At 50.9% G+C, this 17,006-nt stretch overlaps 1 protein-coding gene across 1 annotated transcript in view; it reads left to right on the forward strand.

Moving 5' to 3' along the window:
- Positions 1–775: 775 nt before the first annotated feature.
- The window catches only part of PADI3 (peptidyl arginine deiminase, type III), a gene marked incomplete at its 5' end in the record, with an annotated part of 23,262 nt that continues 7,031 nt past the window's right edge, over positions 776–17,006 (forward strand). The window contains 12 exons of the mRNA XM_008591098.1: positions 776–956; positions 3,267–3,339; positions 6,352–6,413; positions 7,282–7,399; positions 8,419–8,544; positions 10,040–10,218; positions 10,437–10,540; positions 10,637–10,748; positions 12,524–12,631; positions 13,807–13,958; positions 15,190–15,334; positions 15,439–15,541. Coding sequence (XP_008589320.1) covers positions 776–956; positions 3,267–3,339; positions 6,352–6,413; positions 7,282–7,399; positions 8,419–8,544; positions 10,040–10,218; positions 10,437–10,540; positions 10,637–10,748; positions 12,524–12,631; positions 13,807–13,958; positions 15,190–15,334; positions 15,439–15,541 — 1,463 coding nt within the window. The remainder of the gene's footprint in view (positions 957–3,266; positions 3,340–6,351; positions 6,414–7,281; positions 7,400–8,418; positions 8,545–10,039; positions 10,219–10,436; positions 10,541–10,636; positions 10,749–12,523; positions 12,632–13,806; positions 13,959–15,189; positions 15,335–15,438; positions 15,542–17,006) is intronic.

Below are 17,006 nucleotides of genomic sequence, written 5' to 3' on the forward strand. Positions count from 1 at the left end.
CCCCAAGTTTTATGTATTAGAAACTTGGTCCCCACTGTGACTGGTAAGAGGGCGGGAAATCCTATTATGGTAATTGAAAGGTGGAGCCTTGAAGAGGTGATTGGACTGTAGAACTATGCAGTAGTGAATGGATTAAAAATGGGGTTAGAGGCGTGGTTCTGAGGGCTTTAAAAGAAGAGGAGAGTGTGTCTCTCTGCTCTCTGCTTCCACCATGTTGCAATGTGAGACCCCTGGGTCACTGTTGCCACCACCAGATGGACTTTGGAATTCCCAGCCTCAGAAACTGTAAGCAAAAAATTTTATTTTCTCTATAAATCACCCAGTTCCAGGTATTTTGTTATAAGCAACAGAAATGGACTAATATACTCGCTAAGGAGGCCTGGGATGGAACTTGGGGTGAGAACTGCTCTTCTTGCAGCTACAGTCTCAGAACTGCCAGGGGCCCCCTTGCTGGCTGCTGGCTGGTGTTCACTGAGCTCATTGTACCCATGTCTGCCTCGGGGGTTATAAAGCACACACTGGGTTCTCACATCGAGGAGCTTGCGGTTCTTTTGGGAGGTAAAGAAAATCACAAGGGAAATGCTAATGAACGCAGAGGCTTGGAATGGGAGAACGTGTGTACATTTGCGTAGGTTCCAGGCTCGACTCCCAGGAGCATACCGTGAGGATCTGTGAGGCCCGTGGTGGTCAGGGAAGAAGCAGGGCTGAGCCGAATCTCATGCGTCAGAACAAGGGCTGCTTCTGCAGCACTTCCCAGGCTTGCTGTTCTTCCCAGGTCGGTACCTGAGGGCACAGAGATGTTCGAGGTCTATGGGTCCCCTGGCGTGGATGTCTACATCTCTCCCAACGTGGAAAGGAGCCGGGAGCGAGCGGACACCAGGCGGTGGCACTTTGATGAGAGCTCAGAGATCATCGTGGTCATGAACTCCCCTAGCGATGACCTCAACGACAGTCATGTGAGCTGGTCCCTTGGTCTGGGGGTGGGGATGGGGGGTAGCCAGTGATCAACCTCCAGGAGGGCCCAACATCCTCTCTTTCTCCAGAGTGCAGAGTAACATGTGAGTACATGCCTGGCCCTGGAGCCAGACTGCTGGGGTCCGAATCCTGGCTCTGCAACTTATAGGGACAAACTGTGTGTCCTTGGGCAAGTCATATCACCCCTCTGAGCCTCTGTTCACCCATCTTTAAAATGGGGATAAGTGTAACACCTTCCTCCTCGTGTTATTGGGGGGAACACGAGCCAGCATTTGTTCCTTCTCTTGCTGCCCAAGACCCCTTGTGAAGGGAGGAGCTGTTCCAGTTTGGCTGTGTTGGGCCTCAGTTTCCCCATCTGTAGGCCAAGGGTTGATTAGGTGGTCTCTGCCACTATGAATGAAGGAGAGAAAGGAAGGATGAGGGAGGGACACCCTTGCCTGGGGACACCCCCTTCCTAGGTGATATTTTTCCAAGGTGCCTTGCTTTTTCCTAATCCACTCTCTTCCTGACCCATTTTGCGAGGTAGGGGAACATTTAAAACATGGAATAAATGGGTGGCCTTTGAGCTTGGCATAGGTGATGCCTTCTTGAAGGCTGACAGACCAGGACTCAGCTTGTGGGAGTAGTGGGTTCCCACTCCATGACAGGAGCGACGTTTCGGAAACCTGCCCTTTAAGGAGCACAGGCCATATGCCATCCGGCCCTCCCAACAGCCCCAAGAGGCAGGGGACTGATCCCCATGTCACAGGTGGGGCAACTGAGATTCAGAGTAACTGTTACCCACAGCTAATGGGCAAGAGAGCTAGAATTCAGCACAGATCTGCGTGACACCTGGGGACAGGCTCCTGCCATTGCCCTACCTCTGTTCCCACCCACGTATCTGAATTGAGCCTCTCCACTGAGCTCTGTGAGGCCTGTGGGGCAGGACTCAATGAATCCATTTTACAGACAAGGAAACTAGGACCAAGAAGGGACGTGGCTTATCTGAAGTCACGTGATCCAGTGAGTAGCAGAGTGGGGGAGGGTCAGAACAGAGTCCCCAGGGCAGGGCAAGAGGACCAGCCTTGAGGGGCCCCTCCTGGGTGCTCTGCCAACCTGGGAGCTGTGTGGGTGGCTCCCCACCCTGAGTTCCTTGGCCCCAGTGGCCACTGAGATTGACAAAAGTCAGAGTGCCCCTCCACCAACTTTGGCCATGACCCTGGTAATTGTATGTCTGAGGCGAGCACCATAGCCGGGGCTTGATACACGGGGGTCAGCAGCTGCAGGATTTAGGGGCTCACAGGACTGAGGAGAGAATGGCTTTTGCAAGATCCTGACCCTCCGGCTGAGATGAGGACATCAGAGCCAGAGTTGAGGGACCTGCATCAGGAGGGAATATCCCAGGGGATGTCCAAAGGGGACTCTGATATGTCTGCTTCCAGCTGCTTTGTCATCATCACCATCTTCATCCTCACCCTTTAACAGGTATTGGGTACTGTCTGCGGGCAGGCACCATGCTGAGTGTGCCACAGGCATTACCCCTTCAATCCTCACAGCCTATCATCAATCCTATGGGGCAGAAACTATTATTAGTCCCACTTTATAGCTGAGGAAATTGAGGCCCAGAGAAGATCAGTAACTTTTCCCAGGATATTCACAAGTTGTGGATCCAGAATCTGAGCCCAGGACATCTGACTCCAGAGCTCTGCACTTAACCTTCACGAGATGCTGCCTGCCCACTGATAACAATAGCTGGAATTTCTTGGGCACTTCCTACGGGCTTGGTCTTTCACACATATTGTTTTTAAGCTGCACTACAATCCTCTGACGCAGGGACCTGTATGGGCCCCATTTTGCAGATGAGAAAACTGAGGCAGCTCAGAGAGGTGAAAGGCCTTGGCCAGGGTCACAGAGGCCAGAGGTGCCAAGCTCAAGCCCAGGCCTGTCTGAATCCCACAGATAAGAACGTTGGCTTGGGGAATGTCCCTACACCCTGCCCAATCCAATCTCATTTTACAAATGGCAAAACTGAGACCCAAAGGGGAGCAGGGGCTTGACAAAATCACACAGTAGGTTGTTGGCAGGACTGGGACCCAGGTCTCCATAGAATCTCACAAATAGTTCCCATTTTACAGATGGGGCAACAGAGGCATGGAAAAATAAATGGCACATGGAAGGCTAAAGGAAGAGCCGGTTGGTGCACAGGCATTCCTGAGACTCCCTCTCCTCCTCACCAGATCCCCCAAGTCCTTCCTTTTGGGGTGGGGGCTCTTGGCTACAGCCAGCGTGACTCTGGGCCTATCTCTCCACAGGTTCAGATTTTCTACCACTCCAGCTGTGAGTCTTTGCCCCTGGCCTATGCGGTGCTCTATCTCACCTGTGTTGGTAAGTTGGGGGCCATGCTGAGGTTGTGGCCAAGGGGCCCCAGCCAAGGTCAGGGGTGGTGGTGAGAAATGACACTGAACAAGGGTCTTAAAAAAATTAATGTTATTTTAAAAATTAAAGTAGAAAGTGCACATTTAAAAAAATTCAAACAGTTCAAAAATGTATACAAAACCTCCCTCCCCCCAACCCAAGACTTCCAGTTCCCCAAATCCAGAATCCTTCTAGAAATATGCTGTGCTCATACAAGCAGACACACATATACCTGATATCTCCCTTTTTGTAAACAAATGGAAGCATACAGTAGACATGGAACTGAACCTTGCTTTTCACTACTTGAATTTTTTCTAGTAATTGTCCACAAATTGGTATATAAACTCCATGCAAGATGACTCAGATGTCAGAATCATCAGACAGGGAGTGTAAAGTAACCATGATTAATATATTAAAGGCTTTAGAAGAAAAGGTGGGCAACATACATGAACGGATGGGGAATTTCAGCAGAGATGAAAACTATAAGAAAGAGGAAAATGTAAGTGCTAGAAATAAAAATCATAGAAACAGAGATGAGAAATGCTGTTGATGGCTTCATCAACAGACTCAACATAGTTGAAGAAAGAATTGGTGAACTTGAAGATTGGTCAAAAGAAGTTACCGAAGCTGAAACAGAAAGAGAGAGAGAAAAAAAAGGTGAAACAAACAAACAAAATAGTGATCCAAGAGTGCTGGGAAGTATCAGATGGTCTAAACTCAATAAAATCTCCATCAAAATCCCAACGTGGCTTTTTAATAGAATTTTGGAGTGCTGATCTAATACTCATATGGAAGAGAAAAAGGCAAGAGTAGCCAAGATAATTTTGAGAAAGAACAAGGTGAAGGGATTCACAGTCCCAGACATCAAGATTCTTTTTCAAGCGCTGATCTAATACTCACATGGAAGAGAAAAAGGCAAGAGTAGCCAAGACAATTTTGAGAAAGAACAAGGTGAAGGGATTCACAGTCCCAGACATCAAGATTCTTTTTCAAGCTACAGTACTTGAGTCAGTATGAAATTGGTGCAAGGTTAAATATACAGACCAGTGGAACAAGTAGAGAACCCGGAGACAGACTCACGCTTATGTGGTTATCACATGGGAACAAATGAACTTGGATCCCTACCTCACACCATACTCAAAAATAAATTTCAGATGGGTTAAAAATCTGAAGGTGAAAATCAAACTATTGAAACTTTTAGGAAAGGATATCTTTGTAACCCCAAAGTAGTAAAGGTTTTCTTTAACAAGGCAAAACAAATACACAGACAATAAGGAGGAAGATGGATAAATTAGACTGTATTAACATTTACAACTTCTACACAACAGAGGACAAGTAAAAAGTCAAACTCTAGATTGGCAGAAAAAACTTGCAATGTATATGGCTCATTTGGTGCACATAGAACATGGAGAACACTGATCAATAAGAAAAAGAGAAACAAATGAATAGAAATGGGCAAAAATACGAATAAGCAATTCACAGAAGAGAAAGTCCCAGTGATCAAAATCCAAATAAAAAGATGCTTCACTGACTTAGTGCTGCCGAGGACGTGGAGCTGGGGAACTCCTTACATAGGAGTGAATGGGAGTTTGCATTGCTACAGCAAGAAAACTGAGAATGCTTTATCTGTAGGATGCATTTGTAGAAGCAGAACTTCTGGGTTATAGAGCACCTATATTTTAAATTTTCATAGACATCACCTAATTGCTCTGCAGAAAGACCATACCGTTATGTACGCCTGCCAGCGGCATGTGGGAGTGCCCCGCCAACACTGCGCATTGTCAACTTTTCCCATTATGCCAGTCTGAGAGGTCGGCACCTCACTGTTGCTTTAATTTGCCTTTCTTTAGTTAAGAGTGCGGTTGGGCATTCACCCTCCATGCCCCCAGCATCTTCCCCCACATGTTCATTGGCAAATACACAGAAAAGTGCATAAAGCTTTATATATATATACATATATTATACACACACATTAATGAAAAATTACAAAGCAAACACTGGCACAGTCATCGCTCATGTCAAGAAATAGAACATGACCTGCACCCCACAGCCCCCCAACCCCATGCCCCTCTCTGATCATAACTCCCTCCATCCCCTACAGGTGACCACTGTCTTGTGATGAGTATTTTCTTGCTTTTCCTTATGGTTTTATCACCCAAATATGCATACCCAAATAACACAGCCTCGTTTTATCTGTCTTTGATTTTCTACGGCTGGAATCCTATCATACATCCTCTTTTACGTTGGGCTGCTTTTTCCCCACATTACGTTTCTGAGGTTTATCCATTTGCTGCACGGTGATTGGGTATCTTTGCACGTGTTTAAGAATCATTTCAAATTCATTCTTTCTTCCTCCTTTCCACCCTTCCTCCCTCCTTCAGTCCTTCCCTCTCCCTCTTTCTTCACTAAGAACCAAGAGGACTTTTTTTCAGTGCAGAAAGATTGATTCTGACCCCTTGAATGCTCCATTTGTATTGTGAGATCTCCCCCAGCTTCCAGGGAGAAAACGTTAAGACAGTGGGGTGGGGGTAGGATCTGGGGGTGTGAGAATCTGATGAAGCTGAGGCTTGGAGAGGCCCACACAGCTGGATTCACAGCCACATGTCTGTCTTTGACACCAAAGTCCAGGCTCGCCGCCCCATCCCAAGGAGATGAAGGAGCTTCATACAGATCAAGAGGGTCCTGGGTGACCCCGGCTCTGTGCAGGGGGTGCCCCAGACAGGATTGATGCAGGGATGCAGAAGAGGGAGGGGTCAAGGAAGGCTTCCTGCAGGGGACAGCCTTTGGCCTGGGCCTTTGCTCTGACCCTGCTTCTGCCCTAAGGCCTCTCTTCCCAGCCCCATCTGGAGGGAGGCTCCGGATGCCTGCACCCCTGGATTGTGCCTTCTTGGAAATGACTTACATTTGCCCAGCCCCAGACAGGCCCTCAGATCAGGTTCCTGGGAACCTGGTGGTGACTTCCACACTGCCTCCCCCTTGCAGACATCGCTCTGGACTGTGACCTGAACTGTGAGGGCAGGCAGGACAGGAACTTCGTGGACAAGGTAGGTATCTCCACCTTGGCTCAGAAAAGGGAGTGGGGTTTGGAGCTGCTGTAGATGGGATTAAGAGCGGTGAGGCCTTTACAGGTATCTCTTTCCTCCCAGCTGATTCACTGGGGCCAAACGGGAACCTGGCATGACTGGGAATCTTCTTTCAGAAGGAGGAAAATTATCACCATGAATTATCAGGCATAGATGTGCTTAGCCTTGGGCTAGTCCTTTGTTTGGGGAAAGGACTTATAATCTCAGATAGGGGTTGGTAAACTTTATATAAAAGCCAGATAATAAATATTTTAGGCTTTGTGGGCCATACTGTCTCTGTTGCCACTACTCAATTCTGCCCTTGTAGTGTCGAAGCAGCCACAGTCAATACATAAACTGATGGATGAGACTGTGTTCCAATAAAACTTTATTGACAAAAACAGATGGTGGGCGGGAGTTGGTTCGTAGGCCCTAATGTGCTGACCCCCTGATCTAGGTGAAAAGGGGAATCTACCAAGTATGAAACTATTAAAGAACGATGGACTTTGGACCTTCAGAGCAGGAGGGAGGGCATTCCAGGTGGAGGAAACGGCAGGCGCAAAGGCAAGGAGGCAGGACAGAGGAGAGTGGCGTGAGGTGCATGGGTGCAATCAGGAAGTTGCCCATCGAGAAAGAGGACATTGGCTGGAGGCACATCATAGACAACTCTGTGCTTTGGACTTGGTGGTGCTGGCAACAGGGAACCATTGCTGTTTCTTGAGCAGGAGGTGTTTCAATGAAACTGAATGGAGTAGGGTGAAGGGTTAGGAGGCTGGTCCGGAGGTTGCTGGGGAGGGAAGCGCAGGTCTGGTCTGAGCCCCCGTCACCAGCTGTGTTTTGCCATTGGCAGCGGCAGTGGGTCTGGGGGCCCAGTGGGTATGGAGCCATCTTACTGGTGAACTGTGATCGGGATGATCTGAGCTGCGATGACCAAGACAACTGTGACCAGCATGTGCGCTGCCTGCAAGGTGAGGGGGCCAGGGCAGCCCGGGTCCCTGGGTGTCCAGGGTCACTGTTCAGTTACCCTGCTGGAGTTCCAACGCATGGACAGGGCTCTGACGGCAGAGCTCAGGGCCAGAGTTCCAGCCCCCAGACATACCTTGTTGTTTCTCAAAACCTATCTCAGGTTGGCCACTGCCCCTCCTCAGTGTCCCCAGTGCCATCGGGCACTCCAGGGCAGAAACTCTGGAAATGAGCTGCCTCACCATTCTGTTCCTCCAGGGGAGTGGAGGGAGCTAACATTATCTGAGCACCTACCGTGTGCCAGGCCCTTTCCCCAAAGTCTCATTTAATCATCTAAATGGGAGGGTATCCTTGCCCCAATTTAGCGATGAGGATACTGAAGCTCAGAGGTCAGGAGGCTCCCCAAAGTCGCACAGCCAGTCTGTGGCTGATTCAAGGCTTCCTCTTCCAACCCCCAAATCTGGGCCTCCTCCTGCTGTACCTCTGGCCTGAGTTTCTGTGATGCTCTCCCCCAACTTCTGCTAAGTCCATCTGCACCGCAGATGACAGCCCCGTGAAGAATGAGCAGCTGTACCTGGAGGGGTGTGCCACAGGAGATGCTCACGGCCACCTTGCAAAGGGGACACAATTTGGAGATAGGAGCACTGAGGCTCTGGAAGGGAGGGGCTTGCCCATTGTCACAGCGAGTGAAGCTGGGACAGAGACTAGACCCCTCACCTGCGTGACACCCGGGTGGCCTTCGCACTCCACACACACCTCTCGAGTCCCTGTCATGTGCCAGGCACTGGGATGGCCACTCCACGCCTCATGCTTCTCTGGCAGATGAGGAAACATGAGCCTAGGAAGCAGCTCAACATGTCACACATGTGCTTTTGTCTTTGTGGTTAGCTCTAGATGGTTTCTGGTGTGTTCACAGAGCTGGGGCTGGGTCTTGATACCAACTGCTGTGGGCAGGGGGCTGGGCTGGATAAGAAGGAGGTGCCAGGACTCCTCTGAGTCACCGCCCCTCTGTCTGGCTTCACAGACCTGGAAGACATGTCTGTCATGATCCTGCGGACCCAGGGCCCCACAGCCTTCTTTGATGACCACAAACTTGTCCTCCACACCTCCAGCTATGATGCCAAGCGGACACAGGTCTTCCATGCCTGTGGTGAGTTCATGCCATCCCCTGTAGCAGCCTGCACCCTGGTGCCACTGGAAAGGCTCTCCTTGGGCTCCGGGAGATGCCTTGGGGGGTCACAGTAAGAACAGTCAGAGGTGGGAGCTTCAGAACTGATCCGCTGGTGTCCCCAGCACAGCACCTGGCCTGAGGTCTTCTATTGGAAGAATGAATTTTAAAAATGTATTTTAAGGATGTTTAGAAATTCTTATTATTAAAAATTTTAAATATACACAAAGTCTTGAACCCCTGTACACCTATCACTCAGATTCAACAATTATTAGTATTTTATTTGTCTTCCTCTTTATCCCTTTCTGTTTGCTGCAGTATTATAAGGCCAATCCCAGACACCGTGGATTTCACCCCCACATGATTCAGTTAGCATCTCCCCCCCCAAAAAAAATATGGCCATCGTTTTAATTTGCCACCATGTCATAATTGCCACAAATACAAATAAGCATCTAAATACCTTTGAAAAATGAAATCATATGCAAGTGATAAAATACTCTTTTTATTGAAACATAGTTGATTGTACATCTCTGTTGGGTACAGTGTTGAATATCAATACTTGTATGCAACATGTGATGCTCAAATCAGGATAATTAGTATATTCAACCTTTCACATTGTAATTATTTTTGTGTCCTTTTAGCAATTTAAGATGCTCATTTTTAAAATGACTAAACAATACAGAAGTATAGAAAGTAAAACATGAGAATCCTCTACCTCTACACCTAAATCTGACTCTGAAAAACGTGTTCACTATTAACGATTTAGTACGTGCTCTTCCTGAGTTTTTCTACATGCACTCAAGTGTGTGTGTGTGTGTGTGTGTGTGTGTGTGTGTGTACACGTTCTACTTTCTGACCTGTTTCTTTCACTGGATAATATATCCTACACTTCTTTCTGTGTATTTATTTAGCTCTGCTTTATTCTTTTCTGCAGCTGCATAATATTCCAAGGCTTGAAGGTATTGGAACTTATCTGGTTCCCTGAACATACAGTTGTTTATGGTGTTTTGATTTTACAATGACATCAGTTCCTTGAGGGCAGAGACCTTGGTCACAGCTGTATCCCAAGCCCAGAACCATGCCCTGCAGGTGCACTGTAGGTGCTCAGTAAACATTAGTTCAGTGAATGAAGAGCCAGAGAATACTCTTGTACAGATATTTATGTAAATGTACACATGTATTTTTGTAGGAAAGATATCTAGAAGTGGAGCTGGTGGGTTAGGAGTAAACATTACTTTGTCGGATGCCACCCAATTGCCCTCCAAAAAGGCTTGCACCCCAGTCTTGGAAAGGAACGCCCTCTCCCCAGCCGTGCCCACACTGGCTGTTACACAGCCTTCTCTCCTTTGCCAGTGGGAGGTGGGAGGTAGAGTTGTCAGACCTGCACTTTTTGGTGAAAGTATGCAGCTCTCCCTGCACCCCTCATGCTCCCTGGGCCTGCCCAGGATTCACAGTCACCCCTCCGCTCCCCTCCCAGGTCCAGAAGACTCGTGTGAGACTTACAGGCACGTGCTTGGCCAGGACAAGGTGTCATACGAGGTACCCCGTTTCCATGGGGATGAGGAGCGTTTCTTCGTGGAAGGCCTCTCCTTCCCCGATGCTGGCTTCACGGGGCTGGTCTCCTTCCACGTCACTCTGCTGGATGACTCCAATGAGGTAGGGAGTGACCAGGGCAGAGAGGATAAAAAATGGCTCCATTCCTGGTAGACGGGGCACTGCTGGTGTGAAAGACTCCAGACTCTGGACCACTCCAGTAACTAAGACACAGAGAAGCAAGGAGCTTTCCTAAGGACCACGGTGGTGGAACCAGAGCTCCCTCCCAGAACCCCGGACTCCACGTCCAGTGCTCTTTCCCTTCCGGCCCTCCCCTGCAGGATTTCTCCCAATCCCCGATCTTCACCGACACCGTGGTGTTCCGTGTGGCACCCTGGATCATGACGCCCAGCACCCTGCTGCCCCTGGAGGTGTACGTGTGCCGGTGAGTCTGGGGGCGGTGGGTGTCCTCACCATGGTGACTCCTCTGGCCTCAGGCCCTGTTCCTGTCCTCAGCCGCTCTCCCCGGGCTTGTCCACAGGGTGCAGAACAACACGTGTTTTGTGGATGCAGTGGCAAAGCTGGCCAGGAAGGCAGGCTGCAAGCTGACCATCTGCCCACAGGCCGAGAACCGTAATGACCGCTGGATCCAGGTAACTGCGGTCACTGGGCAGGGCCAGCCAGGACACCATCCTGGAGGGAGGGGCTGGCCTGCCCTAATCAGGGGACTGCCAAGAAATATCCAGGAGGACCTGAGTGCTCCCCAGGGTACCTACTGCTCTTTCTGGTTCAAGACCTAGAGACTTCTCTCCAGAACTTTCTGGAGACCCAGGCATATATTGATGCTGGATTCAATGACCATTTACCCACCAGATCTAGGCTAGGCACTGGGCTGGGCCTGAAGGGGATGGCAGAGGTGCGGGGCACACACTCCCTGCCCTCTACAGCCGAGACCAGTGGTTCTCAACAAGAGGTGATTTTGTTCCCTAAGGGACATTTGGAAGTATCTGGAGACGTTCATGGTTGTCACACTGGGGCTGGTGGTGCTACCGACCTCTAGTGGGTAGAGTCCAGGGATGCCACTAAGCCTCCTACAAGGCACAGGACTAACCCCCACAAGAAGGAATGTTCCAGTCCAGCAGGCCAGTAGTACTGAGGCTGAGGAGCCCCAGTGTGCATGACTGGGACAAAAATCCCCACTCCTGCAATCTAAGATGTAGTGGGGGTGCAGCAGGCACCAACGGGGTTAGGAGGAGACGGCATCGCCTCTGCCAGGGGATCAGTGAAGCCCTCTGGGAGGAGGGGCATCTGAGCTGGGCCAGATACAGCAGATGGGTGGGTAATGACTCCTGCCTTCTATCAAGTGTTTGCTGTAGGCCATGTGTAGTGTGGCTTCCTCTCCTGACACCCCCCTGCAATTACCCCCGTAATTATTAAGGAGCTCTCAGGGAAGCACAGGCCTAGACCACAGAGCTGGTCAGGGCAGTGCTGGGACTCAGGCTCCCCGCCCCCACCCAGGCTGCACAGGATGGGGGTCCTGACAGAGGACCAGCATGTGCCAAGGCCCAGAGAGGGGAGGCATGAGAGAGAGCGAAGCTCGTGTGTTCTCTTGGGCCAGGGCAATGGTTCTGTGAAGGGCAAGAGTTGCGGTGTGGAGCCTTGAATGCCAAACTCGGGAGCTTTTGTTTCAGTGGGAGGTTAATTCAGTTAGGGGGGTCGGAGCAGGACTCTGGAGTGAGATGGGCTGGGTTTGGGTCCTGGCTGTGCTGCTGACTAGCTGTGTGCCCTCGGACAAATAATTAGACGTTTCAGTTCCCCATTTTTCTCATCTGTCACATGGAGTAATTACAGAGCTTCTGCATAGGCGTGTTGTGAGCATTCATGGAGCTAATAACTATAAAGAGCTAAGGGCAGGGCCAGCGATGCTGGGCCATCTTTGCCTCCAGAGCCAGAGGGGTCAGGACTGACCTAGGCACATTTATGGGTCTGAGGATGAGGCACATTTGTACCCCCTGGGGTACCCCTGTCCCTGTTTAACTGTCAACACCTTATGATATGTGTAGGCCACAGGTGCTGGCTGGTGCCCAGCAGCTTTTGTCCAACTTAGGCCACACCGAAGCCCTCTCTGTATCTACACTGCCCTGGCACAGCACGGGGACACCTCCAAGGTCATGTCCATGTTCTCGTTTGCTCCCAGCCTCTGTCTTGCTGTGTGACCCTAGGCAAGTGCATTCCTTCTCTGAGCCTCCAGCACCCCCTCCAGTTAGCAGGACTGACTGTCCCGATCGCTGTCCTTTCCACCATCAAGGGCAAAACAGGCCTGAGCCAGAGAACTCACATGAGGAATCTGCCCCAAAGTGCTCAGAGCTGAGCAAGCGGGGAAAGCTGTGGACTGTCCACAGCTCGGTGTCTCTCTCCTCATTTGCAGGATGAGATGGAGCTGGGCTATGTCCAGGCCCCACACAAGACCTTCCCGGTGGTCTTTGACTCCCCAAGGAATGGGGAGCTGCAGGACTTCCCTTACAAAAGAATCCTGGTGAGTGGTCCCAACCGCAGCCCAGCCCTGACAGCCGAGGGCCACTATTCCGAGGGCCACACCAGGGTGTGGAGTACAGGCGGCAGCACCAGGAACCTCATTGTTTGGGGTAAGGGTCTTTTAGGGTTGCCAGATAAAATACAGGAGATGCCCAGTTAAATATGAATTTCAGATAAGCAACTAGTAACTTTCTGATATAAGTATGTCCCAAAATATTGCATGGGACGTACTTATACTAAAAGAAAAAAATTCTTGTTTATCTGAAATTCAGATTTAACTGGGCATCTAGTATTTTTGTTCACTAAATCTGGCAGCCTGGGATGTGGGAGGCAGGATGATGCAGCTGTTAGGAACATAGGCTTGAGTCAGAACACCCCAGCTCTGTCACTCACATGCAGTGTGACGTTGTCTGAGTTGCTTCCCTTCTCTCAGGCTCACTATCCTCATTAGTAAAAATGATATGTTAGCCCCAGCCTCACAGGTGTTTGTGAAGCTTTTCATTGTCGCAATGCCAGCATGCAGGGAGCATGCAGCACTTTTAGCTGGTGTTACTGCTGGTAATGAAAAGGATAATGGCGAAGATGATGGTGGCCGACCAGGACCCCTGGAGGAAAGAAGGGAGACCTGTTGGGTGCCATAGAGAACAGGAAACCCCTCTTACCCACCACTGGATCACACAGGTGTCAGGAGCTCTCACCTGGCCCTCGATGTTAAGTTCCTTCTGAGACATGACACTGGAGAGGTCCCCTTTTCCAGAGTGTAGACTGAGGCTCAGAGAATCATCACCAGCCTCTGGGTTCCCAGGGACAGTCCACTTGGGCTGATAGTTGCCCTTGGGCTGGACTTGCCAGGAAGGCCGTGCAGGGTAAGGGGGTAGCTGTGACCTTGGGCTCCAGGTCTGATAGGGAGTGCAGGAGCAACCAGAGCCTTCCTGTGACTAGGGGAATTACACTGTCCCGAAAGGCAGCAGGGCAGAGGGTCCCAGTGTTCCCCAACTTTGGCTTTTATGCATGATAAAGTATTGACGAGGTCAGATCTCTGTCGTTGACTCAGTATTTCCATCTGAAGAAGGGGTAGCCACTCCCTCCCTGTCTCTAAGGAGCTCAGAACCCAGCAAGTTGGTTCCAAGTTTTTCTGGTGCTCCTGCCCCTGCCTGACTTGGTTTCCCCCACCAGGGTCCAGATTTTGGCTATGTGACTCGGGAACCACGAGACAGGTCTGTGAGCGGCCTGGACTCCTTCGGGAACCTGGAAGTCAGCCCCCCGGTGGTGGCTAATGGAAAAGAGTACCCCCTGGGGAGGATCCTGATTGGGGGCAACCTGCCCGGGTGAGAGAGGGCAGAAGGAGGACTTCCTACGGGGCAGACTGCGGGTGGGGTCAGTGACGATCGCGGGGAGTGGGGAGGGACCATGCCACCCTTGAAGAGAACCAGAAGGAAGGAGGGATGAAACTGTAGTCCTAGATGTGGTGGGGGGGGGGGGCTGTTCACCAGACACTGTCCACATTACGTTGGAAAGTTTGGGAAGGCTGGAGCAAGCAGTGACCTAAGAGATCATTCAGTCTAACCCTTTTATATTACAAGTGGGCCCAGGGAGAGTAAATGAGTCACACAGAAGGCAAATTTATCATTAGACTCGGATCTTCTGATTCTGAAAATACGTAGATGATGTTAATAACAGAGTCTATCAGTTAATAGTAATAGAAAAAAAAGTGTCAATTCTCAATAGTTCTGGGAGAAAATGCATTTAAGTCAAAGCTTGTTCATACTATAATGTAAATGACTACTATCAGATCTTCTCCTGAGTGCAGGAGAAGGGAGGTATAGAACGTGAAAAGCAACACAGAGTGAGAGTAGCAAATTATATGTTATTCAGCATGTAACACAGGAGTGCTGATGGAAAGAAAAGAGTTATCTCGTAATGGTTATTTGCTATGGAATAGACCAAGACATTGAGCCGACCAAATTCAGCAGAGCTGTTGGAACAGACATGGAATCAAATGATAGATGACTCCAGAGGGGACTAACCGCCCTCAAATACATGATCCCGCAGAAGGAGGAAGTTTGGGCCATGCCATTAGATACTTTTTCAGAAGGCAAAAAGAATGGTGTTTAAATTCATAATCATAAAATGCTGGGACTGTGAGGCCTCTCGGGGTGATCTTGTCACCTCTCTCCCCACTGAGTCCAGGAAGGTGAGGCTGCAGCAAGAGAGATGTAAGTTAAACTCAAGGAAGAACCGCCCGGCTATGGGGGACTGAATATGGCGGCGATATTGGTCTCGTGGGGAAATGTGAGAGCAGGGTCTGGCATGGTTCTGATGTGCCTGGATAGTGAGACCTAGAGGGTCACTGCCCACATGTGATTGACCTGTGCTGAGGCTGCCTCATCCAGAACACACCTTGAGTGGAATTTTAAATACATGTTTATTGTCTTTCTTGCTCATGTTTTTTTAAAAAATCAGATATTGCAGAAACCTTAAACTGTTGTCATCCCATTTATGCGTGGTATTTTTTTTTAAGTTAAGCACCTTTTTTTTTTTTAACCCCATGGGCCCCAGGTCGAGTGGCCGCAGGGTCACCCAGGTAGTGCGAGACTTCCTCCATGCCCAGAAGGTGCAACCCCCGGTGGAGCTCTTTGTGGACTGGTTGGCCGTGGGACACGTGGATGAGTTTCTGAGCTTCGTCCCTGCCCCCGATAGGAAGGTAAGGATGGGTGACATGCCTTTCCCTGGCATCTGGGGCAGAGGCTGAGCTCTGGGGGCCACGCTGAGGCAAAGAGCTCAGCCAAGTCTGTTCTCTGCACACAGGGCTTCCGGATGCTCCTGGCCAGCCCTGGTGCTTGCTTCAAGCTCTTCCAGGAAAAGCGGAAGTGGGGCCACGGCAGGGCCCTCCTGTTCCAGGGAGTTGTTGGTGGGTAACATCACCATGTCCTTCATCACAGCTTGCCTGCCCCCTCACCTAAATTAAGACACACCATGGCTTGGGCCGGCCTGGTGGCACACTGCTACAGTGCGCCGCTTGGGAGTGCGGCGGCGCTCCCGCCGAGGGTTTGGATCCCACATACAGACCGGTTCCCGCTCACTGGCTGAGCGAGGTGCGGGCGCAACACCGAGGGTTGTGATCCCGTTGCCGGTCCCAGTCTGGTACGGGCGCGAAACTGAGGGTTGCGATCCGTTGCTGGTCCCGAAAAAAAGACAAAAAGGAAAAAAAAAAAAGACACACCATGGCTTGGGCCGGCCTGGTGGCACACTGCTACAGTGCGCCGCTTGGGAGTGCGGCGGCGCTCCCGCCGAGGGTTTGGATCCCACATACAGACCGGTTCCCGCTCACTGGCTGAGCGAGGTGCGGGCGCAACACCGAGGGTTGTGATCCCGTTGCCGGTCCCAGTCTGGTACGGGCGCAACACCGAGGGTTGTGATCCCGTTGCCGGTCCCAGTCTGGTACGGGCGCGAAACTGAGGGTTGCGATCCGTTGCTGGTCCCGAAAAAAAGACAAAAAGGAAAAAAAAAAAAGACACACCATGGCTTGAGGGAGGGATTGCAAATTTTAAAGCGGGGCTGTCCCCGCAAACTTGGGACACCTTACGCCTGCCACAGCAGGCCTTGCTTCACCAGCCACCACTGCCCATGGTTGGGGCAGACTGGGGCAGGCAGCAGGGTGGTAGGTGTGGACAGAGTGAGGACGTGGCCAGCTTCTTGGGCATATGACCAGTGCATTTGCACCAGGACCTCTGCTCAGAAGGGCCTGGAGCTTGGGTTTAATGTTCTGCACTGTTCAGTCACTGTCTTGAAATGTGAGTAATTCGTGTTTTGTGAGTGAAGTCTGATGGATCACTGGAGCATCTCCTGGGGGCTTGGAGCCTCTGCTCATGAACAGTCCTGCCTCGCGCCGCCTCCCTGCCTCCCTGGGATGGGTTCTCTGCAGCCCACTCCAGCCCCTCTGTAGGCTCCCTGCCAGGCCTCCCCCTACCTGTCACTGTCCAGCGACGCTACAACACTCTGTCCCCAGTGGGACCCTGGTGTGGGGAAGGTTGGGGTTGGGCGCACGTGCCCCTCAGCATCTCAGGATGGGTGTGGTGTCAGTTGCCCCCACTCTGCAGGGACACCCCTGCTCTGGCATCCAGCATCCAGGTACATAGGCTGCAGTACCCTGGAGAGCACCCATTCCCACAGCTTAGGGTGGCGGCCAGTGGTTAGGAGAGATGCCTGCCTCGATGGGCCCGCCCCACGCCAGGGCACAGCACATGGGTTTCACGTTTGTACGCACGCGCCAAGTTGTGGGCGGGGTGCCAGGGGCCTGTGAGGGTCTGCAATGCCTCACTCGTGTCCCCCAACCCCAGGAAAGGTGACATCAGATAGCAAAAACAAACAAACAA

This window comes from Galeopterus variegatus, unplaced genomic scaffold (assembly GCF_000696425.1).
Source record: "Galeopterus variegatus unplaced genomic scaffold, G_variegatus-3.0.2 Scaffold6635, whole genome shotgun sequence".
Classification (NCBI taxonomy): domain Eukaryota; kingdom Metazoa; phylum Chordata; class Mammalia; order Dermoptera; family Cynocephalidae; genus Galeopterus; species Galeopterus variegatus.